This window comes from Phocoena sinus, chromosome 1 (genome assembly GCF_008692025.1).
Source record: "Phocoena sinus isolate mPhoSin1 chromosome 1, mPhoSin1.pri, whole genome shotgun sequence".
Taxonomy (NCBI): domain Eukaryota; kingdom Metazoa; phylum Chordata; class Mammalia; order Artiodactyla; family Phocoenidae; genus Phocoena; species Phocoena sinus.
In genome coordinates this window covers 65,271,560-65,298,875 of record NC_045763.1, presented here as the reverse complement: position 1 = coordinate 65,298,875, position 27,316 = coordinate 65,271,560, and the positions used below count along the sequence as shown (strand labels likewise).

The following is a 27,316-nucleotide window of genomic DNA, read 5'->3' as shown; positions in this document are numbered from 1 at the left end:
TTCAAGGAAGCAAGGAAAGAAGGTTTGGAGTGGCTGGAGCATAGAAAGTGAAATGGTGCAAGCAAGGTCAGAGATACTGAATCATGTAGAGTGTTGCAGGACATAGTAAGAATTTTGAGATTTAATCCTAAGAACATGGGAAGCCATAGATGATTTTAAGCAATGGTCACATAATCAGGTTTGTTTTTAAAATGTCATTTTAGTGGATGTGTAGAGATTGGAGAGGAAGAGAAGAATAAAGAGAGAATGATCAAAGAGCTATTGCAGTAGTTAAAGTGATAAAGATGGCAGTTTGAACTAGAGTGGTGGTGGATAAAAATTTAGATGTAGATACGGGTATATACCTCACCAATTCTATTCAGTACTGTACTAGAAGTCCTTGCCTGTGTGAGAAAGCAAGAAAAAGATTTAAAATACACACATATTTGAAAGAAAGAAATAAAATTTTCTTTATTTATACATGCCCTAATCATCTATATGCAAAATCCCAAAGAATGTACAAGAAAGGTACTTGAACTGATAAGTTAATTTAGCAAATTTGTAGGGTACTAGGTTGTTATTTAAAAATTAATCGTGTCTGTATACTAGCAAAACACATTATACATTGAAATTAAAAAAAAAATTTAAAATAGCATCAAGAAACACAAAATTCATAGAAATAATTTTAAAAATATATGTGTAAGGTTTCTATGATGAAAACTACAAACACGCTGATGACAGAAATCAGACCTAAATGAAGGGAGAGACATACTATGTTTATCAGTTGGAAGATTCAATATGCATAAGTTGTAAATTCTTCCCAAATTGCTCTACAAATTCACTGCACTTCAATCAAAATTCAAACAGGCTTTTTTTTTTTTTTTGTAGAAATAGATAAGCTGGTTCTAAAATTTATACAGAAAAGCAAAAACCCTATAATAGCAAAAGTAATTTTAACAAAGAAGAGCAAAGTTGGAGGATTCATAGTAAATGATTCTGAGATTTACTATAACTTATCAATATATTGTAGTATTAGTATAAGGGTAGACTTATATCAATGGAACAGAATAGAGTCCACACATATGTGGTCAATTAATTTTTGACAATAGCACCAAAATAACTTAATGGATAAAGGAAAGTTTTTTAAACAAATCATGCTGAAAAATTGGGATCCATATTGAAAAATAAACAAATAAATTAACAAAAGGATAACAAACTCAACTTTTACCTTGTAGTGTTAAAAAAATAACTCTAATAAATCTTATAAATATAAAATCTAAACCTACAAGATTCCTGTGAGAAAACACAGGAGAAAAACTTTGTGATCTTGGGTGTGGCAAGAATAATTTAGACAGGATTCACAAAATATTTAAAAGTTTGATAAGGTAAACTTCTTTGAAATTAAAAAGTTTTGCTCTTTGAAAGACATTGGTAAGAATATGAAAAGGCAAATCACAGACTAGAGAAAAATACTTGCAAAGCACATAGCAGATGAAAGATTTTACCTAGAATCTAAAAACTCATTAGTATATAAGATAATTTGAACAAATACTTCACCAGAGAGATATGAGCTGCAGATAAACACACAAAAAGATTATCAACATTATTAGTTATTAGAGAAATATAAAATAATACCACAATTATTTACCATTATATACCTACTCAAATGGTTAATATTTTATTTTAAATAGACAATAAAAAAGTGCTGGCAAGGATGTGGATCAACTGAAATCCTCATACACTGCTGGTGGGAAGTCATAGTGGTATAAATGCCTTGGAAAAAATCTTACCATAAGATCTAGTAATTACCTCTTATGTATTTATCCAAGAGTAATGAAAACATCCACACAAAAACCTGAACGGCTTTGGCAATTATATTCATAATTGCCCTAAAGTGAGAATAACTCAAATGATCATCAACTTGTGAGTGGATGAATAAATTGAGGTTCATCAACACAATGGAATATTACACAGGAATGAAAAAGAATAAATTACCAATAAATGTACTAACATGACTCCATTTATATGACATTCTGGAAAAGGCAAACCTGTAGGGACATAAATCAGATCAGTGGTTGCTAGGGGCTGGAGGTGGGAAAAGTGAATTGATTCCAAAGATGCATGGGGGCTTTTTGGAGTGACAGAAATGTTCTATATTATGATTGTAGCTGTGATTATACTGTATATATTTGTTAAATATATATTTGTTAAAACTCATTGAAATGTTAGTCTAAAATGGTAAATTTTGCTACATAAGTGATACTACAACTTATACTATATAAGTTAAACCTGATTTTTAAAAATGACAATTGCAAGAGTTTAAATGATGAAGATGGTGGCTTGAGCTAGGATGGTGGTAGATGACGGTAAGTAGTAGGTAGATCTAAGATGTCCTTAGGATGTAAAATCCACAGGAATGGATTGGATGTGAATGGATTGACACAGGAGGTGAGAGGAAGGGAGACATATCTCTCTCTTGTGAAAATACTACAATGTGTCTAGAATTATAGTGGATTTTTAACATAATACTCATAAGTCTTACCAGAAAGCAAATTCTAAGAGGTAGAGAGATAGCAGCATATCAGAGCAAGGCATTACAAATAGCAATTTTGGTCCAGTTCTAAATAGAGTCTTCTCATCCACCCTATAATAAGGGCCAGATCTCATCATTTAAAACCATAAAATCATATAGAGAAAGATTAGGTCGATTAAATAAAGAGCATATAATTTGTGAAAAGTACTTTGTTAGACACTATGCAGAGTGTAATTAAAGACCATATGGTTATTGGGGGAAAGTGCCTTGAATAGACAATATGAGTTATGGCTTTTGCTCTGCACATGAGTACTAATAAATATTGTGATCCTGGTTAAGACTTTGAACTTGTGAGCATCCACATTTGTAAGATATGTCTTTCCCTAACATCCCTTTTGACTTGATCCATCTGCTATATTGTGATAGGGTGGCCACTTAAGAAGCTTACAATATAATTCATTTAAATTTATTTACGATTTAATTTGAAAACAACTTTTCAAGCATGGTAAGTTCTGGGGATGCAAAATCAAGGAGTTTTTAGACTCACAGTGGATACAAGTAAGTAAACAGTGCGACAGTGCTGTTGTATCTATAAGAGCAACCCAAATAAAATGGAGAGAGAGATGCAAATAAAACTTACCTCAAATATTTGTACATTTTTTCCTGTGATTAGATTCCCTACCTCTACCTTCTACATGTACACAGAGTATCATGTATATTATCAACAACAAAATTATGGGCTCACTCACAAAGTCCCATTTTTAGAATGCATCTATATATGTAATACAAAATTAGAGAAACCAATTCTCTTTTGTATAATGTGAGACAAGCAGAAAGCAGTCCTGATAGGTTACTTTTATGTGTTGCTACTTTCAGTTCACTCTTATATGCACATCAGAAAGGCACTTCTAAATCTAATCTCAAAAAGTAAATATTGCATTGTTCACATGATTTGTACCCACATTCCACATGGCCATTATCATTTGCTTGTTTTATTAACAATAGATACATCAAAGCCCTAAACTTTAATAATAAAATATGCCTACACTTCTGTGTGCCCGTATCTAAAACCACATAGTTATAGGCCATTAAGTTTTCTGGATTGGGCCACACCTTTAAACAATTTGAGACCGTTTCCTTACCTCTCACCTTGCCAATCCACCAGGAATAGTCATTTTGGGGAAAAAAATGTTTCTTGAATTTGTGAAAATGCACAGAACTCTGGAAATCAGAGAAACTTCTTTTTTTTTTTTTTTTGCCTCACCCCGCGTCTTGAAGGATCTTAGTTCCCTGACTAGGGATTGAACCCACACCCTTGGCAGTGAAAGCACAAACTCCTAACCACTGGACCTCCAGGGAATTCCCTCAGAGAAACTTTAATTGAGGCATGGCTTACCTGGCTTGAGATGAGCAAACGGAATTTCGCCGGTGAGAAGTTCCCACAGACACAGAGCGTAGCTGAAGACGTCGGCTTTGATGGTGTAGCGTGTACACTGTGTGAACACCTCAGGAGCCATCCAGCGGAGGTTCTGTGGGTCAAGAAAAATCCACAAGTCATTTACCAAGTGCTTAGTTCTTCTACCGTAGAATAGTGTTCTTCTTAGTGAGGATTTGTGGTGTTCTCTCGAAGTTCTCAAAAATATAAACTTTAAATAACATCGATACTGCCCTCAGTGTGCACAATAAACTGGCCCGTTCATACAAAAACAGTGTGTTTACGCTGCTGTTCAGTTTTTTAAAGGGCATTTTCTTTTTATCATTGGAAGATCATGAAATCCATAATTCTTTCCAAAATATTGTAACAATATTAATCACCAAGTAACACTGCCTCTTATGAAATGATGATCACAGCAGCCGCAATTTTTTGTGTAACTCTGAGCATCTTTCTTTCCCCTGGAAGCCTTACAAGCTTCTGAATAGCCATCCATGGGTTCATCCAAGAACTCTATCTATGCCTCTCTGGGGGTGAGTCACGCACTGTGGGAGGAAGCTTCCCTCCTTTAGAGCTTCAGGTTGTAGTTTAGGAAGACACTAAATTAGACCCATAAATAGTGCCCTGATGACTGAGGAGAGAAACGGCCTGAGGGTAATGCCCAGAATATTTGTGCGAAGCAGATTTCTCACTGGCAGGATCAGGTCTGTCACATCCCCTTTGTTTGCCCAGCAGTGTTATTTCTGAATGCTGTTTGCGCCATATTCCAGAAAGCAAGCCCATAAAACGTTACAAGTTTCCCTGTACAAAGGTCTACCCTCATGTTTTCACGGCATCATTTTACACCCTTTTTATTTGCTGTTATGTATTTTTAATTTTTAAATATAAGTTTCCGTTTAATTTTTAAATATAAGTTTCCGTTCTGGGATGCATAAATTTGGTTTATTTGTGGTTTAGGAAAAAGAGGACTAGATTTTGAGTTAGGAGATGCAAATTCTAGTTCTGGCTCTACTGCAGACTATTTGGGCAGTTCTGGGAAAGTCTCCTATGCTTCCTGGACCTCAGATTCCTCAAGGGCAAGATTGAGGAGGCAGCCCCTTCCAGCTCTAAAACCCCATGGCTTCATAGCCGTATCAATGGATTTTACCAAATACCTGCTTTCTTTGTATTTCCACTGAAAGAAACCAGTTTTCTTTTATTACTCTTAGTGAAATTCTGTGTGTAGTGTTGCCAGCTGATAATTCTTTTGAAGTGTCTACATTATTTTGAAGTCATGCATAATTGCACCTTTCCAAGAATATCTTTATTTCGATTATGGTTCTTATATGCAATTCTTCCACACGAGCTTTCACATTCCAAATAGCCTCCATTTATATAGCATATTATGTGTTGTGTCACAACATTGCATAAGGGGGAGTAGGCATACAGTATGGCCATTTTTTTCACGGGGGGGGGAGTAATAGAGTAATTAGCAAACTTACATAAGGCCACATAACTAGTAAAAAAGAAAATAACCTTCAAAATAAATCTAGAGTAGTGCTGTGCTTAAAGACTCCACTGCTAGGATAAAAGAATATTACTTGCTATTGGTGAAATTCAATTCAATTCCATTTGACAAAAGGTTATTTAGTCAGAGAGTCTCAACTGGCTGCATTTTAGGATCACCTAGGGGAAATTTTAAAAGATACATGTACCCAAGATCAACCTCAGGCCAGCGAGATCAGAATTGCTGGGGGTTGGATTCAGGTAAGGATGCTTTTACAAAGTTTCCAAAGTGATTTCAATGTGCAGCCATGGTTGAGATCCACTGAGTTAGCTATCTCTATGTCAAAGGTACTAGATGAGATCTGTTTGTCCTGTCAATAAAGGACTCACTCTTCCCACCTCTCATCTCCTACCATTCTCCTCCTTGCTTACTCCACTCCAGTCACTCTGGCCTTGAACACACAAAGGACTCTCCTGCCTCAGGGCCTCTGATATTACTGTTCCCCCTTCTACACTGCTCTTCTCCTCTCATGGATAACTCCACCATAGGTCTCTTATCAAACGTTATCTTTCTCTTTCTCTCATCTAAATGGCTCCCCCTATCACTCTCCATTCATATACTCTGCTTTGTTTTTTCTTCATAACACTTATCACCGTCTGGTATATATTTTGTTAATTTGTTCAACGTTTATCTTCTTCTATTTGAAAATTAGCTCCATAAACACAAGAACTTTGTTCACTGCAATATCCCCAGTTCTTTAGAATGTCTGGCATCTAGTAGGTATTCCATAAATACTTGTTGAATGAATGAGTGAAATTTAATTGGGGAAACCAGCATGCTTAATCCTACTTACAATACAACATGGTCCGTGATGTCGTTCCTGCCCTTCCTCTCTTAACTCATCTCTCATTTTGTCTTCCTCGCACAGAGCATGCCAACAATGCCAAGCTATTTGAAGTCCCCCAGGAGGTCTGGTGTTTCTCATCCTCCCCTGTGCCTTTGTTCATGCTGTTGTTCACTCTGTCTGAATTTATTTATCCCTATTCATTCCACCTGAGCTCCCATGATGCTTTGTCACATCTCTGTCACTGAACGTCCCCACTGCTTTCAATCTTATCTGCTTATTACTATGTTTTTTCCGACAGAAAATGAGTTACTTGAGATCAAGGACTAAGCTTTTATTTGCATTTTGTATTCCTGGCCCTTTGCACGATGCCTGACACACTGTAGGTCCTTGATAAATGTTTGTTGAGTGAGTCAGAGTACTACCTAGCAGTGCAAAAAAAGTGCTACAAAAGCACAGAGAGAAAAGTGTGTGGGGAGGAGAAGGGGGGGAGGAAGTTTATGGGTGGGAAGGTACTTAAAATGGATACAATTTCCTGGGCCATGCAAGATGAGTAGACTTCCTCCAGGTGGGGTACAGTGAAGGGCTTCACGGGCAGAGAATATGATGCTGGCAGAGTCACAGGGCTGTGAAAGTGAATGAAATGTTTGGGGAATAGTCAGATGGCTTGTATGCCGGGGGCATAAGGGACTTGAGAGAAGTTTAGTGGGAGAGGAGGTCGCAGAGGAGCCTTGGGGTCAGATCTGGCGGTGGGGGGGTATAACATTTTAAGCATCATTGATGGTTTATAGGAAGAAGAACACAACACTTGGCTGATGTTGCAAAGAATGAACTGGAAGGGAGGACTGTAGTTAGAAGCCTAGAGCAATGGTCCAGAAAAGAGATGGAGAGGACCCAAACTGAGGCAGTGGTAAATGAGAGTTTGGGATGAACTTTAATAAAGAAAAGGAATAGAAACAAACAGAAAAAGTGATTGAGCAGTGTGTAAGCAGAAGCAGGAAAAGGAAGGAACAGAAAATTAGCCCAAGCTTGGGTAATTAAATAACACAGCTAGTCCAGAAAGAAAAGTGCACTTCTTTGTGCGGAAGGGATGGGAGAAGGCAAATGATGAACCTAATTGCAGACATTTTGAGTACAATTATGCTTCCTTCAGATGTTAGCATTTATATTTTTCTTAAACATTAATGCTTGACTATATCACCTATTGCCTTACAATGTTAAAATGGAAAACTATGAATTGTTAGTAGATACGGGTAAACTATGGATTTTATGGTTACCTATTAAATGTTAACTCTACCACTTAATAAGGAGATCTAAACATGAATGCCAATTATCCATGCCTGCCATGTACTTTTCAATTATATTTGAAACAAATTCTGTTATTTTTTCTGTAACATTTTCCAAATATATATCTAATCTATTTCTCTAACAGAGCCTTGAAATAGTTCTTTTGGGGGCTTACTGAAAATAGAAACATAAAACATTATCCCGCCCTTGGGAGAATGACATTTCTTCCAGTTAAAGCTTCTTTCATCTCCCTTCTTCTCATGCTGAGTTTACACATTTCAATTGTTTCATAATTATAGGGAACACGAACAGCAACAAACCCCAGGTTGTTTTGTCATGTTGTCTTCATCCAGAGACTGCAGAAATCTTGATTCTGAGGGAAATAGAAAACAAATTAATGTCAAAGGAAATATTTTAAAACCAAGGTCAAAGATTACAGCTAAAAGTTTGAAATCCCAAGAAACCTCTATTTTATTTAAATTTTCACTTCCTTTCTTTTAGCTGAGAATATGAAAGAGGAAAAACTGAAATAAATGATATACTTTTAAAATTCATTGAAATATGAATGACTTAGAGAAGTATAGCTGTCAGTGTGAAATCCATTTTCAGATTCATCATATAATATCAGCACCAATGAGTAATGGAGAAAGAAACGGATGCCATTTTGGGCATTATTCATGGCAATCTCACCTCCAAAATCTGCCACTACAGCATGCCCATCCTCATAGAGAAGAATATTGTGACTGTAAAAAAAAAAAAGTAGATATTGAGTATACTATTTCCTAATCTGAATGGCCTCTCAATGAAGAGGATGCTAATCATCACTTGTTTATCCCAGAGGATAAATGACTCCCAAAAGGCTAACAGACATCTCAGATTAATGACTCTGATTTTCTTAGTTTTGCTAATCTGAAAGGAATGTTTATAAAAAGTGGTCATTTTATATCTGACTTTGAAGTATTCTACTTTAGATAAACCTTCTAAACATGTCAAAAAGACCCATTAGCTGAAGATCAGTTTTCCAGCTCATTGAAGTTCATTTGCTAACAAAATTTGGCTACAGGCAATAGTAAAATGTACCTGTGAGCGTATCAGAGTCAGAGCAAGGGAATAAGCTTGCTAGAACCCTAGGCTTATAAGGACAGTTCAAGGCAGCACCTGACATGAATAGGAAAAGGACTTGGTCATTATGTTCTATAGAAACATAAATGTCTTGGTCATTATAGAAAATGTCTTGGTCATTATGTTCTAGCTAGAATCCCAGGACAAAGAAGTGTTTTTAAGGCCTGTGAAATGAGGCCGGCTAATCTACTTTTTAAGGTCTTGGAGAGGAAAACATATAAAGGTCTTCAAAGTCTCCTTTCCAAACCAGAATTCAAGCTAGATCAAGGCTGTCTTTTTCAAGAAGTAAATCAAGGCTGGGGCAGTCCAAAGAGAGGTCATTCCTCCCACATATTGGTGAACTGAGTTGTGGGATATCTTATGGACAAATGTATTGTGACCCAAGATTGCCTTTGAGTGTTTCTTATTGAATGCCTTTTTTAATGCTTATTTCACATTTGGCTTCTAAATGAGTCATTTCAGCATTAGGAGATCTCCTACTGGGTTTCTTTTAGTGCACATAGGCCATACTATAATAATTTATCTGCTCTATCCTTAATTGTTTTTCTTCATGATCAAAAAAGGAAAATTTTATTATTTTCTAGCCCCAAATAAGTCCAGTATGATATTGAACCATTTATATAAGTGCTTCCAGGTGCTGAGTTGAGCTTTATAAGCAAGTTAGTTTTGAACTTCTCTTGTATCATAAATGAATTTTATCTTTACGGTATACACTTAATCCTCTTTTCAACTACCAAAAATCTAGAATGTGTTCAAGTTTTTTTTTTGCTTGGAAGAGCTCAGTGTAGAAGTAATATAGGATGTTGAAACAAAAACCCCAAGATGTTCTCTTTAGCTGTAAATTACCAATTAATGCATGCTATGAGAATGACACTATCATGATAAAGAACTCTACAGCATCAGGAACTCTCTGGAAGTTCAAAGGCAGCAAGAAGGATGCATCAAAATGCTGTACCACTAGATTCCTTGAAGGATTTAGGTGAGTTCCTGTACCACAATCCCTTAGCCTATCAAAGGATAATGAGTGTTACATTTCATAGATATCATTAAAACACATGCTGAACATGAATTACCAATCAAATTAAATGATTATATGTATAGTATCCTACCATTAATTTAATTTTGATTCAAATTAATTATCTAGAACAATGGTTGTCAAAACAATTCGCAGCATATCTCAATATAGAAAACAGATTTGTAAATGGAGCTGCCTTAGTTAAACACAGGGAAAGGCTCACAGAACCCCTACTTAAGCTTCACCTTTTCTAAAAATAGCAGTCCTTGAGGCAATAGCTTAAAACGATGCATGTAGAGAAGCCCCCAAATAAGTTACATGTCTAGGGAATATTTTGTTTATTCATTTGTTTGTTTAAATTTCTCTAAAGTAAATATTTTATGTTAACAAGAATAAAGATGACAATACCAGCTAACTGGAGTTGGGGTAGTGAAATGTTTAGCAAAATTTTACTCTTCTAGCAAAAGAAACAAGTGAATTTGGTCACTGCGCTGCCCAGTGCTTCCTGGTATGAGAGAGGCAGGATGTCTCAGGATGCAGGGATTATGCTCATTGTTGTATCTCCATCATTTTTAGCACGTGCTTATTTTTGGCACACTGCTTATACTCCTTATCACATTGGAGTACTCAATAACCATTTCTTGAACAAATAAAAGAAACTTAAAATAGAAAGTCACAAGTTTGGCAGGGTAAAGATTACATTAGTTAATCAGCAAGTACTTATTGAATATCACTCATCATTCTATAAATATTTAAAATTCATAGACTCATATGATTGGAAGATAAATTAGAACTAACCTAGTTTAACCCTCTTAGCTCCAGAGGAGGAGTACAAAGCACAGAGAATTTAAGTGTATCAACAGACGTTATATAAGTAGCTAGAGGCAGAGAAGATATAGAATCCACTTCATCTAGGTCAGCATTTCAGATTTTAGAAAAGTGCCTGGCAAATAGTAGGTGATCAGTGAATTTTATGAATTATTCTTGTGTCATATTATGGACCTTTCCCCAAAGCATGCTATTTACTTTCTCCACATTATCAAGACACACTGTTGGTGGGAATGTAAATTGGTACAGCCGCTACGGAGAACAGCATGGAAGTTCCTTAAAAAATAAATCACAGCAATATCCTTTTTGACCCACCTCCTAGAGAAATGGAAATGAAAACAAAAATAAACAAATGAGACCTAATGAAACTTAAAAGATTTTGCACAGCAAAGGAAACCATAAATAAGATGAAAAGACAACCCTCAGAATGGGAGAAAATATTTGCAAATGAAGCAACTGACAAAGGATTAATCTCCAAAATTTACAAGCAGTTCATGCAGGTCAATATCAAAAAAACAAACAACACAATCCAAAAATGGGCAGAAGACCTAGACAGACATTTCTCCAAAGAAGATATACAGACTGCCAACAAACACATGAAAGAATGCTCAACATCATTAATCATTAGAGAAATGCAAATCAAAGCTACAATGAGATATCATCTCACACCGGTCAGAATGGCCATCATCAAAAAATCTACAAACAATAAGTGCTGGAGAGGGTGTGGAGAAAAGGGAACACTCTTGCACTGTTGGTGGGAGTGTAAATTGATACAGCTACTATGGAGAACAGTATGGAGGGTCCTTAAAAAACTACAAATAGAACTACCATACCACCCAGCAATCCCACTACTGGGCATATACCCTGAGAAAACCATAATTCAAAAAGAGTCATGTACCACAATGTTCATTGCAGCACTATTTACCGTAGCCAGGACATGGAAGCAACCTAAGTGTCCATCAACAGATGAATGGATAAAGAAGATGTGGCATATATATACAATGGAATATTACTCAGCCATAGAAAGAAACAAAATTGAGTTATTTGGAGTGAGGTGGATGGACCTAGAGTCTGCCATACAGAGTGAATTAAGTCAGAAAGAGAAAAACAAATACCATATGCTAACACATATATATGGAATCTAAAAAAAAAAAGTGGTCATGAAGAACCTAGGGGCAAGATGGGAATAAAGATGCAGACCTACTAGAGAATGGACTTGAGGACATGGGGAGGGGGAAGGGTAAGCTGGGACAAAGTAGAGTAGAGTGGCATGGACATATATACACTACCAAATGTAAAATAGATAGCTAGTGGGAAGCAGCCACATAGCACAGGGAGATTAGCTTGATGCTTTGTGACCACTTAGAGGGGTGGGATAGGGAGGGTGAAAGAGAGACACAAGAGGGAGGAGATATGGGGATATATGTATATGTATAACTGATTCACTTTGTTATAAAGCAGAAACTAACACACCATTTTAAAGCAATTATACTCTAATAAAGATGTTTAAAAAAAAACCCTAAAAACTAAAAATAGAGCTACCATATGATCCAGCAATCCCACTCCTGGGCATATATCTGGAGGAAACCATAATTTGAAAAGAAACATGCATCCCAATGCTCATTGCAGCACTATTTACAATAGCCAGGATATGGAAGCAACATAAATGTCCATCAACAAAGGAATGGATAAAGAAGATGTGCTACATATATACAGTGGAATATTACTCAGCTATAAATAGGAACAAAATAATACCATTTGTAACACCATGGATGGAACAACAGATTGTCATACTGAGTAAAATAAGTCAGACAAAGAAAGGCAAATATCATATGGTATCATTTATATGTGGAATCTAAGAAAAAAAGGTACAAATGAACTTATCTACAAAACAGAAATAGAGTTACAAATGTAGAAAACAAACATATTTACCTGGGCATAAGAGGTGGGGAGGGACAAATTGGGAGATTGGGATTGACATATACACACTACTATATATAAAGAAGATAACTAATAAGGACCTACTGTATAGCACATGGAACTCTACTCAATACTCTGTAATGGCCTATATGGGAAAAGAATCTAAAGAAGAGTGGATATATGTATAATTGATTCACATTGCTGTATGCCTGAAACTAACATAACACTGTAAATTAACTCTACGCCAATAAAATTTTTTTGAAGTGTCAAGTTTGTAGGATATTCCCTACAGAGGTTTTTCCTATATCTACAGTTTAAGTCAAAACCTTAGATAACTAACTGAATTTTAGGATAACACAAACTCAATAGCAATGTTAATTACCCTTGCTAACTTGACCTTGCCTTAGAAACTTCAGCCTTTTTAACACCACTTCTTTGATGACCTAAACCTTGAGAGAAGAATAACAATAAAACATACAAAGAAGGATAACTCAAGGTCTTTTTTTTTTTTTAGCTTTTCTTCTTTTCTTATTTCTCCAGTGGCTTTCAAATAACAATGGTTGCTTTTGCTTGGGTTTCCCAGCAAAGAGAGATCAAGATAAAAGCATATAAATATATGCTAACATTGGACTGACATAGCAATCATAAAGCAACATGATGATGGAGGCAGCAACTAAAGCAAATCATCCAGAAGCCAAGGAATGCCACAGCTTCTGGAAACTGGAAGAAGCAAGAAACTGATTTGCCTCTAGAACCTGTAGAAAGCACTGTCTCTGATGATTCCTTGAGTTTAGCCCAGGAAAATTGATCTTGATCCTCTGACTTCGACAAATGTAAAAGAATAATTATATGTTGTTTTAAAAAAGGGACACTATAAGAGATGCAAAGTGATGTACATTATAGATTCCATCCTCAAAGACCTTAAATTCTGCTCACGAAAGCTTAGATGAGAGTGGGTAACGTAAGAATTCAAAGAAAACAGTGGAGTTATAAAAGAAATTAGCTTTGGGCTTCCCTGGTGGCACAGTGGTTGAGAGTTCGCCTGCTGATGCAGGGGACACAGGTTCGTGCCCCGGTCCGGGAAGATCGCACATGCCGCGGCTGGGCCCGTGGCCGCTGAGCCTGCGCGTCCGGAGCCTGTGCTCCGCAACGGGAGAGGCCACAACAGTGAGAGGCCCGCGTACCACACATACACACAAAAAAAAGGAAATTAGCTTTGAAGTGGGCCTCAAGGAACAGTCTACAAATATCGGCTGAGAGCTAATCATGCGCCAGGAAATTTCCTATACACTGGGATATAGTGGTGACCAAGACAGGCAAAGAGCTTATGAGCTTACAATGAAGTGAGGAGGAAATGAGGCTGAGACAAAGGGGGAAAGAAGTGTAGGTCAGGGAAAATCTTGGTAAAGGCCAAGAGTTGGGAATGTGTGTAGTCTGTAAGAGGAATAAAAGAAGGATGTACTTACTAAATTGGAGACTACATGCTGGAGTGTCATGGGGGGAAACTGAGCGGATGTGGTGTTGGATTACAAGGGAATTTGAAAGCCAGGGAGGGAATTCCAGGCTTGACACAAAAAGCTAGTAGGTTTTTATACATAGGGTGCAATGCTCTAAAAGCAAGGGACTAGTGTTCAAAAATAATTTGAGGTACTGAAAGACAAAAGTAATAAGGTAAAGTGGAGAACAAAACAAAACAAAAAAAATAGGATGAATCCATCAAAATATTTAAAAGAAGTGTTTAGATCTTTGGACGGCTTAGATATAGAGAAAAAAAGGGAAAAAAAACTTAGGATCGGGCTTCCCTGGTGGCGCAGTGGTTGAGAGTCCTCCTGCCAATGCAGGGGACACGGGTTCGTGCCCCTGTCCGGGAGGATCCCACATGCCGTGGAGCGGCTGGGCCTATGAGCCATGGCCGCTGAGCCTGTGAGTCCGGATCCTGTGCTCCACAACGGGAGAGGCCACAACAGTGAGAGGCCCGCGTACCGCAAAAAAAAAAAACAAAAAAACTTAGGATCATCTTCAACTTTTCCAGTTTGGAATACTTAAGCAGAAAGCAATAACATATCCAAATTGAAATGGCTGTCTTACTAAAAATCCTGCGAATTTTTTATGAAAAGTATAGTGGCTGACTTGGGAGGCTAAGGAACTTGACTAAAGTCATTTTTGTGCTTGGCAAGATTGGACTCACCAGATAAATAGCTATTATTTTTACTAAACTGAAATAACATTCAAAGTGAACTCTTTTGTCCTTAACAAACAATAGCAAATTAAACAAAACAAAGATGTAGTGACAATTTAGGAACATAAGGACAATGTGAGTTCATAGCAGCAAATGGGGCCAAATGTCAAAAAGGATGCTGTGAAAATGTCATTGCAGAATGAGAGCACTTTGGGAAGTGCTGGAATAAAATGAAATGTTCTCTTCACCTCAAGATAGTCTTTTGGATCTGTCCATTTCTTCTTTAAATGCTCAGTAACAAAGAAAACTAATTTTTAGAACTACCTCTAAGATTCACCCATTAATTTTTTAGTTTAGTGCTAAGCCATACTTCCTATCTAGAGTGAAGCAAATGGAGGGGGACAAGTAAGGATGAAGTTGATGGAATCTGTGCTAATCAGTGACAGCACAAATGCCTCCTGATGGGTGTCATATCAGAGTCAGAGAGGTAAGCTGACAGGTCACCGGCATTGGAGTGGAGGGTTCCTAGGGAAAGGGCTGACCTGGGAGCTGGGATAATAGAAGTGGTGTGATAATTATTAGTGATGAGCTCAAGGGTTTATTACTGAGATATGTCGTGAACTGCAAGTTTTGAGAAGGGTGAGAACAGTGAAAGTTGTGGGAGTCATGTGACAGTAACAGAAAGGGTGGTAGTAAAGAGAGAAGGAATTAAATATTGCGTGAGAGCCTCCTGTGGGCACACACCAGTGCTTTCAAGATTTTTACGTTCCTCCTGGAGCCACTTTGTGGTTGGTATTAGCATACTTCTTCTACAGATGGGCAATGGAGGCTCAGAGCGGTTATGTAAGATGGCCAGTATCATAGCTGGTAAGAGGTGAATCCAGCATTCAAATTTCAGTCTCCAAAGTCTGTCCTTTTTAGGAGAAGCTGACCCTTGCATCGTCTGGATGGGCCCTGAGGAGCCCAAACTGCTAAGGCTGGATTTCTGGACAGATATTCCAGAAATTTTGCTTGGATGAAGAATGGTCTACCAACTAGTGTCTAAAATACCTGTGTTCAGTGTATGACTGTAAGGTCATAAGACTGAAGTAACAAGCTACATGGAAAGTAATCTAGTACACCTCTGTACCACCAAGACACAGCAGGCAAAGACTAACCTTCCTCCCTCCCAGAGTATGATTAATGTGTCATACACAGGACTGAAGCACAGTCACTGTGAACGGGTACTTGCAATCCGACCTGGGAAATAAGCCAGGCATATGAGGAGTGTCAGTGGCTTGGAAGCTATCATCAGGATCAAAAGAGAGAAATAAAAGAAAGGCGATGGGAATTCTGAGACTTCCTCTCCCCCAGAAGACCATTTGGGAGGTTCATTTTTATTTCTTTGCTTTTGTGGAAGGTTCTGGGGAGTGGGAGTCTGCTGTTATATCTGATGTTTTACAGAGCACCTTCACGCACATGGTCACATTTGGTGGAAAAAGTTGAGTCAGACCCTTTTAATTTGAATTTGATAAAGAAACCTGTCAGTAACTGCTGGCACTAGCACCTTAGCCCCAGTCCTACCACCTGGAAAAGGAATCCAGGGGAGGTAAGGGGCAGGACATCAGATAGACTACCCCGAGAGGAAGGCAGAGAACAGCTACTGTAATACAGCAATCTGGACACACAACAGCGCCCACGCCCACCAGCACACACTGCTTGCCTTCTAAACTCTCCAGACACGTGGTTAAGGGTAAAGTGTCACTGAGGAGTGCTCTCCAGATAGCAGGGAGTTTGGTAAAACCATTAAAGGAAGTTAAGCAGATAAAGGTCAACAGGTCCTTAATTCTTACAGCGATTTTTTGGCATTTCTGGATTTAACACTTGGACTTAATCTAAGTGAGTATGATTTTAAAAGCCCATGTTATTTGCTAACTTGTGATTTTGTTGTTACAAGTGAGGCTTATGTTCAGAAGCAAGCTGTTTGGCTGACAAGTGTGCCGGGTCAACCTGGCAGTGTCAGCAGCTGAAACGGCTTTCTTGCTGCCCTGGGTCATCCTGTGTTGTAGGAGAAATGATAAGCTGCAATCATGGTCACCCCTGTGAGCACTGCTCAGCTTTACTCTTCCCGCTGTGAAGGTCTAGTTTTGGGCTAGAAACTGCAGTGTCTGCCTTCAAAGAGAATGCAGTCTGATTGGGAATGCAATGCAAACTAAAAGGGAGAGACATTATCATCACAAGCTAGAATTTAAAGTGGTTTTCACTGTGAAAGACCTAGAGAAGAATCCAGAGAATGTAAGAATTAATTCTGAAAAAGATCATTAACAAAGGAGAAAAAAGAGTCTTAAGAATAGGAGGGATAAGAGGTAGTATGTAGGACAAGGACCCATATTCAGGATACCTGGTTTTTGCTGTTTCTAGTCCTGTGATTAAATCATAATACTTGAATTTTTCAAGTCTTCCTTTCCTATCTTTAAAAATTGTGAGGGGAATGAAGGATATTAAAAGAGATAACACATGGAATTTTGTAAACTGTGAACTGCTAAATAGGTTTTCTGAAACAATAAGTTTATTTATTTATTTTTGGCTGCATTGGGTCCTTGCTGCACGCGGGCTTTCTCTAGTTGCGGCAAGCAGGGGCTACTCTTGGTTGCAGTGTGCAGGCTTCTCATTGCGGTGGCTTCTCTTGTTGCGGAGCACGGGCTCTAGGAGCGTGGGCTTCAGTAGTTGTGGCATGTGGGCTCTAGAGCACAGGCTCAGTAGTTGTGGCGCACGGGCTTAGTTGCTCCACAGCATGTGGGATCTTCCCGGACCAGGGCTCAAACCCATGTCCCTGCACTGGCAGGCGGATTCTTAACCACTGTGCCACCACAGAAATCCCAGTATTGGTTGTTGTTAATAAACATAGGACCTAGCTTACGGAGTGTTTGTATGACTTAAAGGCAAATGTGCTTTGTAAACCATACAGCCATGTACATGTTGGATATTAAGTGATGAGTCTTGAAAGTGAAGTGATTTCCTGAATCAGAACCCACAGACTTAGAGAACGAACTTATGGTTACCAGGGGGGAAGGGTGGGGGGAGGGATTGTTAGGGAGCTTGGGACTGACATGTACACAATGCTATATTTAAAACAGATAACTGATAAGGACCTACTGTATAGCATAGGGAACTCTGCTCAATATTCTGTAACAGCCTAATTGGGAAAAGAATTTGAAAACGAATAGATACATGTATATGTATAACTGAATCAATTTTTTGTACACCTGAAACTAACACAACATTGTTAATCAACTGTACTCCAATATAAAATAAAAAGTTTTTTTAAAAAAAGAAACTGACTTTACTATGGAATATTTCAACGCACTTTTAGCCCTAGATCTCTTCTCCTTCCATTCTCATTGTCTAAATGTACAATACTACTGCTGCTTGATTGAATGACTGCATTTCACCTAAAAGAATCTTTGGTTCCCTGACTGCATTGATACTGCAGTATTTGGACTTGGCTCCAGCTTCGTCTTTCATCATGAAGCAAATGATTTGGGTCAATTGTTTATGTAACAGAACTGAGTATTTATCTTTTCTGAAGTGTCTGTCCCTTACAGATCACTCCACAGTAAAGTTCTTTTAACCTCAACAATGCATGCACTTAGCAGAATACAGAATGTAACTGAGGGAAAGATTTACTTCATTCAAATAAGCGATGTGAATACAACCCATGCTCTGACCTTCACTTCTTTCTTCCACAGTAATAACAGTTCATTTTCAGAAAAAGAGCAAGCTGTTTTCAATGTGGTGCGTGTGTGTGTGTGTGTGTTTATCTTTTAAGTGTTTTCTCCAGTTTTCTTTTAAACAAAAGTGAATGGAAGTTAAATTCTGCTGGTTCCTTGTGACAAAAGAAAATTTTCTCCAACCTCAGAACTGAATTAATTTAATGAAGTCATTATGTAAGCATCATGAGTCTTTTCATTTTAATTGCCTGTATTGAAAATTTACCTAAAGTGCTCAAATGATTCATAATCAGTTGGTTATGCACTATAGTCCAGTACTAATTGTCACTATTAGTCAGACTGGCCTGTTCATGAGACGATTTTCCAATTCTGACTTTCTTCCAGAGCAAGACCGAAGTTCGTGGTGGCCTTAGAAGGATCAAGGTGACTCGCAACTCTCACTCCACTGCCATTAAGAGTTTTTTGAAGCCACTTAAAAAAATCGCATAAATATTAATTCATTTTTTCCTGAATTATACAACCATGTAATTGCCTATGTCAGTGGCTACTAACGAACACTAGTTTGCATGGCTAACCTCTCAGTGTCCTTATTTGAAGAGATGACAGCCCCCAAACTGTAAATCTAGTAACAGAACAGCAATGCTTCCCAGACTTCCTATAAGCCACTGTTTTCTGTTATATGCCTGATGGTGATTAACTCACATGATTAAAGACACATGGCTGTCGGCATGCCTGGAAGCATTCCAAGGGTTAAATCAGTGGAAGCAATTAGGCTTCATTTTCAATCTCATCACACTGTGAAAGTCATTAGTTTACAAACACATGTGCCTGACAAGCAATCACTCAGACCTGATGCTGAGGGGCCCTGGATCCGCCTGCTGCCACATTTTGCTGGTGGGGTGGTAGTGCTACGTGATCACTTGGGACTCTCTTCCTGCCTAAGACCCCTCTCTGGGGAGCACTGCCTTCTTGACCTCCAGCATAGGCAGTCACACTATCCTCTCTTCTCCAGTCATCCTTGAGTAATTGCCACTGCCAAACTCAATGTGGCTTCTTTACCTCTGAGTATGTGAGCCCCATACTCTGAACTGCTTCCAACTTGTTTCAAGTATAACCTAAGGTGTTAGCTAGACCCTTGAAATGCAGTGCAACTCACATCTACTTGCTTTGGAGCTCCGTACCCTTTCCTAAAAAATATTTCCAAGTCATCTAGATTAGCTCCTTGTCGTCTACACATATTCTCATAGTCTCTTCTTTTCGGTATCTTTCTGCCTCTGACTTTTTTCTATCATCTCGGCTTCCTACTTCATTAGGTAACAACAACTAACCAAAAACTCATTATCTTCATGAGGGGTAACTGCTGGAGGTCTTGAGTTTGAGCCCCAGATAATGGACATAGCATATTTGGGTTCAGAGAACTTATTGATATTTATTTATTATGTATGTTTATGTGATTATTATGTATGTTTATGTGGTAATGGGACCCTCAGCAACCACTTGAGGGTTCCACAATTTTGGCTGCACGTAGAAACCTGGTAACAATTGCATAGTAACATCAGAAATCACATAGTCTGCTTCATAGCTAAATAAAGCCTCTACGTATATTCTTTTTTTTTTTTTTTTTTTGCAGTACGGGGGCCTCTCACTGTTGTGGCCTCTCCCGTTGCGGAGCACAGGCTCCGGACGTGCAGGCTCAGCGGCCATGGCTTACAGGCCCAGCCATGGCGTATGGGATCTTCCCAGACCGGGGCACGAACCCGTGTCCCCTGCATCGGCAGGCGGACTCTCAACCACTGCGCCACCAGGGAAGCCCCTACGTATATTCTTGATACATCCTTTGTACCTTGGGGCTCAACATAAACTATCCCAGGATGCCTACCACGAAAAGAAAATTTTATTGTTCTTCTGCAGGAAGTGTGAAGCCTCTGAAACTCATTTTTAAGATTTTATTTCATCAGGGCACCGTCCTTGTCAAAGGCCAGAGAAGCCTAAGCCTGGATTTCTCTATTAATCTTTTGAAGGTAGTTCTTCACTAAAAATAAGAACTGTAATTTTATTTTTCCATGCTGCCGAAAAGTGACCCTAGTTTGGCTTCGTACGGACTGCCCTGGTCCTTTGGAAAAGGCATGCAGGAGAAGAAACATGTTGACAGAACGATAGCCCCCCCAAGCTCATTCAGGAATAACAATATGCTAATCTTGAACATAATTTAGGTAAGAGAGAAGGAATTAACCAAAGTCTCATATCATGAACTTCTTAACACTGAAAGCCTAATTTTAGTGAACGCTTAGAAACTATGGAAACAGAAAACTCCAATAAATGCAAAGGATTGCAAAACCTTGACTTTTCTTAAAACAAACTCCAGCCTGTCAGTAGAAGTACATTTGAAGGCTTACTTCTAAAACTACTGGATTTGTCCCATTGCCAGTGGGATTGAAGAGGTGGATTATAAGATTTGTGTTGTGGTTAAACCCATTTATTGAGGGTAATGTGAAAAAACTCCATACTCTTCTTCACTTACTATTTGCTCAGCACCATGAAACGCGAGTGGAGCAGTGATAATGCCTGAATAAATCTAACCACACACACACACACACACACACTATTGATTGTGACGTTTCTGCGAAATAGTGCCCTAGAATCAACAATCAGGTATGATTTCCATTTCTACGCTAAAGTTATTGCTCTTTCTTCTTAACAGAGCGTAATCTTATGAGGAATCTTAGGTACACAAACCGCAAAATGGAACATTTTTGAATGAGAAAGGGACAATCGATATCACAGACATCAACAGCTATGCATTCATTACATATCATTTGTTTTATTTTAATTTAAAATTGAAAAAGGGAATATTGGAAAACATCATATTGACTATGTTTCCTTCACAGGATCTAACATTTTTCTAATGCACTGGGACCCTGGATTAACAGGGGGTTTTGGCTTCAGACATTTGGTTGTGAAACCTATGTTTGGGGGGGTGCGACTTCGCAGGACAGTGGGGGAACTTTTCTCCCACAAAGCACATGGTCGGGATTTTGAGGAAGGATGAAAATGGCAAAGATATGTGACATCAAAAAGTTAGAAAAGTAATAATTAGCTAGCCTGATTACCAAAATAAAACCACAAAACCAAAAGCATCAAAAACGTTTCCAGCTTTTGTTGTTTCCACTATCATCTAAATACTGCTTCCTAGTCACTTTTCCAAACACAGTGATTTTTAATAATACTAAAACCTCTAAGTTTCGTATGCAAACCCCACTTTGTATGTAAACCCTGAAATGCACTGGGCATTTATTTACATTGAGGAGAGAACATAAGTCTACCAAAACAAAACACAGAAAATAATATGAAAGCAAAAACTTGGGGGATTTAGGACAAACAAGAGATATAGCAAGCAATATTTTAGAATTTGAAAGGATATTAGAAATTATTAAATGGTCTGTTTATAAAGGAAGAATTTGAAGAGCTTTGTTTTCTATCAAGGTCACTAACTGGATTTCCTGACTAATAACTGTTCATTTTCCTGCCTCACTTACTTCATTTTGCCTGACCTCTGAGGACCCAAGCCCATGTTAAATACAGAGACATAGATGCTAAGGGCACCAACTACAGACGACCCAGACTCACTTGTACCCAAAAGTGTCATAGGACTCTTCTCACCCACTTTTAAGAGAGCAGATCCAGTACCAACTCTTTGGGAATGTGCATGGGCCTTCTGAGCATCTATTTAACACTGAGACACAAAAGGTCTGTGATAAACCCTCTATCTCTGCATGTTAAAATTAATTCCTAGACATTAATAGGGAAAAAGAAAAGGCCAGAGAGAGCATGGAATAAGAACTGAAATATATGAAATACAAGTAAAAGAAGAAAAATCTCTGAGTTCGGCGTGAAAAACACCACTGATTATGTGCCAAGTTTCCTGTTAAAAGACCCCAAAGTAGGTGTACACGTGTAGAGCAGAGGAGGGCTGAGCTTAAAAATAACAGCTGAGAGGAGAGCTGGGCTTTATCAACAAATAAGGTTTCCGTATTAAACAGAGCAGCGTCGGAAGTGGGCAGCTCCATGAGAGCAGGTGAGTAAGCTCTGTCTCTGACAAACAGAGGCTGTGCTCCTGCAGAGCTCGGCCTCTAAGGAGGGTCTCCTTCTAACGCTCAGAATGAGCCACAGATGAGTGTTCTGAACAGTGTGACTTCAGGGGAACTTGCTTGCGGTCCTTCAGGAAGCAGGGATTTGTAGGTAAATCAAGAAAGGAAACCGTTTACCTACTGGACTAATCTGATGTTACGACTTTTACTATGGTGTCTCCATCCCTCTCAGGGAGCACAGGGAGAGGAAGTGCCCATGTCTGCAAAAGGGCAGGTTACAAATGTACTTAATCCTGCATGCCTTCCTTCAAGGACGCTTTGAAAATTCAAAAGGAATGAACAGGTCTATTTCTTTTTTAAACTTGCCGAATCGTTCAGCGCCTCTTTGGTTGCTGAGAAGAGGGGCTCTTAGTTTTTTTCCAGACACTAGATGGTCTATCCCTGTGGGATAGAGTATTAGTCACAGAAATGTAACTCATCAGCCATGAAGGTTTAGGGCTATTTTAGTTCTAACACTTTGTCAATGCTGCGTGGCTGTCCCCACCATGGCCCCTGGGCCTTCCTTCCTCTCTCCTTCACTTTGTTCCTGTTGTCTCCTCCAAATGTGAATTCACTTCCAACTTTTCCTCTAAATAAATATCCCCATTTTTCAGCACCCAGACCAGTGATCTCTTCTTATCCTGGCTTTCCCAGCACTTGACCCCAATATGATTATAAGCTCTACGGGCACAAGATCCATGAACAAGAGAAATTATTGGTGATCGATAATAAACTCTTATTGAATTAAATTTTCTTCTTAATCCTAGAGAAGTAAAGGTAAGGAAAGAATTAGAGTGATTGGGGATTTTAAGGGGTGGTTATATTCAGCATTGACTTTTCCTAAATTCCATAGAATTGAAGTCTGTAGCTACTCTGACCAAACTGTTGTTTTCTATTTTCTATAATAGATCCAAATTTGTGACTCAAAATAAATTCTCTGAGACTTAGAACCTTGATTTCACTTTTTAGCCTTATTCCAGGCAAATTCTTATCTGTCTATTTCCTGTATAATCATCATTTACCCAACAAATATTTGGTTAATATTTATTTGGCATCTACTATACTGCTGAACACAGAAAAAGCTTTAGAACAAACCCACCTTTCCATTAAAGATAAGGAGATGAGCTGAATAAGCATTTCGTACTTTCCCCCACTGATCACTGACTGCTCTGCCTGAAGCTCTATTCACCCCATTGACTCCTCCCCCCATGCCCTTGTGCAAGCAACAGCTTCAAGAACAAGCTTACCCAAATATTCTAGCCCACGTCCGGGACTCTGAAACTGAATGCCTACAACATTATTTTCAGTTCCATATATTTGGTATTTAGAATATGCTCTCTTTTCTTATTTCTTCTTTTTCTATATATCTCTTATTTCCCCCAGATACATTAAAACTATTCTTAAAACATTTTATTATACATTGCCCGCTAGGACTTGGCAAATTACAGCAGCTCAAGAAACATTATGGTTGTGAATAGTCAATATAGCTACTAATACAACATCCTGCCTTTTTCAAAGTAACCCTCTGGACAACATTCTATTTCTCTCTTCCTCTTTCTGGTCCATATTCTTGAAGGGTTTTCTTAAATTTACTGCTTCTACTTCTTTACTGACTATGCCCTCTTCAATACACTATTCTCACTTTTTACCCTGCCACTCCAAAAAATCCCTTTTTTCCAATGTGAACTTCTGTTTTGCTAAATGCCACAGGCTGTTGGTCCTTGTACCATATTCTATCCTAAGCCCTTCTTATTCTTGGCCAAAGCTTGCTTCTTTTCTCTTAGTGAAAGTTATCACCATGATTGAGTTACCCAAATAAAAACCAGGGAACCAAACTTGATTCCTCACTGTCCTTCGATCCCTTCTTAAAAATGTCACCATGTACCATCAGTTCTACCTTCTAATATGTTCTACATCTGTCCAGTTATGCCTTCTACATATTGAGCACTTATTCCCTATGGACAAGTCAATAATGTTGATTAGAATCCCATTTGTAGAAAAGATCAATAGGAGATCTTTCAATGTTAGGCATGGTGTTAGATATTAGGTAATAACAGTAAGTAACACTTAAATATAACTATGTACTAAGCATAGTTCTAAGCAATATATGTTAACCTATCTAATTGTCACACAATCCAATGAGGTTGGTATAATAATTATACCATTTTAAACATGAAAAAATTGAATTGCAGAAAGGTTAAGTAAGTTCCCTAAGGTAACATAGCTAGGTAGTTTGAATTCCTCATTTCATTTAGTCTCCATAGTAGCCTTCTATGGTGGTATTAATATTTCGACTTAGAGCTGAGGAATTGAAGCTGAGAAACTTAAAATAATGTTCCTTGAGGCCACACATTTGGTAACAGTGTCAGAATTATGCTAGAATCCACATCTAGTTGGCTTGAAAATTCATTTACTTTTCTCCACACATGCTCTGACAGGGTCACAGAGAATAGTTTAAGAAAAATTAAATTGGAAGGTACAGCCTAATTTCTAATATGTTGCATTAATTTAGCAACATTTATTTTGAATACTGTTTTTTATGAAAGCAAAGAGGATGAGCGTTAAAATAGTGAAGTCTATAAATTAAAGAAAGTAACTGCAACAAAGGACAGAACATGATGACTAAGGAGAAAAGGCTGACATGGAGAGGGGAGCAAAAGGGGACCAAATGAAGGAGAGAGGTGAGGTGTGGGAGTGGAGCAGCTAGGTAGGGGTGCTGGTGATGGAAGGGACTGGAAAGGGGAGCTAAGCTGGAGTATGAAAGGATGAATGTCCTTGATAGTGCTTAGAAAATCTAATGAGAATGTATTAATAGAAAATGTGATATGTGACTAAATAGTTCAACAACATGCATATTTCATGACGTTGGCCTTATGTGACTGGGTTACTCATGAATCTACCAGCTGAAACAAAGCCAAAAGATACCCGGTGATTTTATTCAAGTTTACCGTCTACCCAGTCTTTGCATTCAGCATGGAAGTGACAAATGATTACTATTCTAAAAACATCTACTATACAGCATGTTGTGGATACTCTGTATTCTGTACTTACCCAGCGTTGCAGAACATTTTGTTCCTAAAGTATTTAGTGGTTTTTTGTTTTGTTTGTTGCTTTTGGCTTTGGTTTTGATTTGTGTATAGCCCTTCTATTTAACTCAATGATGATGGAAACAACAATCTTATAAATGTTATCCACACATGCTGTACAGTCAAGGAAACAAATGCAAACATCTATTTGAGTGTCTGGTCTCCAGAGGACATGATGATTTGGAGTGGCCCCAGACTCAGACCCTTGGAGGTTGGCTAGAGGGCATATAAGGAACATGGAATGAGTAAGGCTCTGGGAATCAGAGCAATTGGGTTCAAATATCAGGTCTGCCATTTAGTCAGCAGAGTGACTTGGGGGAAGAAATTAATTTACTGAACTTCAAATTTCTCTTCTTTAGCATTGTGAGTTTTTTTAAAGATAAATATTAAATGAAATAACACTTGTGAAAACATTCATGGTTTATTCACATAAACCTGGCACAAAGATGACAACACAAACAAAGAAATGATACGTTCCTCATGGAATAAAAAATATACGTATATCCTCATTTTATGACATATGAGTGGGGATGTACGAACAATTTTAAACTGTGCTCAAAAGAACAAATAACCTTATCTAGAAATCACCTTAAAGCATTAAGTCTTCCAGAAGATGTGCTAAAATTTTATTGGTTCCAAAGATTACAAGTCATTACATATCTCAAAAGGGTTGATTTAACCCCCAGATTTAGAAAACCCTTTATTAGGATGAATAGGTCCTAAAGAGAGCCTATTGAACTGAATAAATTAAAAAGCAAAACAATCCAGGTCTCTTTCCTTGACTTACATGTTACTCTTCAGTTATTCAGATTTTGCTCAAGTGGGAAGGAAGCTTTCAGAAGGTTGCTAAATAAGAGAGTTTGGCTGTCAGGAGGGCATTCCACGCAAGAGTGCTTATGGTGGTAATCTACAGAGCGGGCCTGAGAAGGCCCAGCAGGCCCCCACCTGAATAACATGACTTATATCTTTACTCCTGCCAGCTTTCAGGTGATGTCAGTACTCTTATCCTTAGCAATTAGACCTCTCCTGTGAAGTCTCTACCAATTTCTTTATTTTACAATCATCTTTCTTCCTAGTTTAAACCCTTCCATCTATAGTGTAGTAGAAAGAACAGTGGATTTAGAGAAACAAGACTTGGACTCTAATCTAGCTCTCCCAATAAAGAGTCTGTTTTGAAAAAATTTATTCAAATTATTTGTTACCTGAAATTCTCTTATCTATAAAAGCTATCTTTTCATATTATGGTAAGGATGAAAAACAAGTCTGTATGACTTTAGTAATATGTAGAACACTATATAAATGTAACCATTCATCGTGTGTATATTTCTGCATCCTCCACCCAGCTGTAAGCACCTTAAAATCATGAGCCCTCATTTCTATGTCTTTGAATATTCAGGGATTAGAAGTTGGTGAAGTTTTAGGGTTTTTTTCTGCACACAGGGCACTCCGTAGATACTATCCATGCTGGCAGTGTTGTAGGAATTGTCAAATAGCAGGAAGAGCCTTTAAACTTCATAGGAACTCTTAAGAAAGTTCCAGTAATTTCTCTCCCACCTAGAAGCTAATAGGTAACTGATGATGACAATGGACAGAGGTAAACATTTTCAAGATAAGAAAAAGAGCAAAACTAATTAAAATTACAGACAGTACACGTAAGAACAAACTAACTTTCCCCATTTGAAGGTGGCAGGTAAACTTGAAGTCAAACAATTACCTTCAAAGATGGATAAAAGTCACATTCCCAGCTTGAAAGAGCTATCATGTGATA

General features: G+C 38.1%; 1 protein-coding gene across 1 annotated transcript in view; it reads right to left on the bottom strand.

The window, feature by feature from the left end:
• TNNI3K (TNNI3 interacting kinase) overlaps positions 1-27,316 on the bottom strand; it is a 290,825-nt gene that overhangs the window by 93,995 nt on the left and 169,514 nt on the right. The window contains exons 18-20 of the mRNA XM_032602669.1: positions 8,252-8,304; positions 7,882-7,934; positions 3,909-4,041 (exon numbers count right to left, since the gene is read on the bottom strand). Coding sequence (XP_032458560.1) covers positions 3,909-4,041; positions 7,882-7,934; positions 8,252-8,304 — 239 coding nt within the window. The remainder of the gene's footprint in view (positions 1-3,908; positions 4,042-7,881; positions 7,935-8,251; positions 8,305-27,316) is intronic.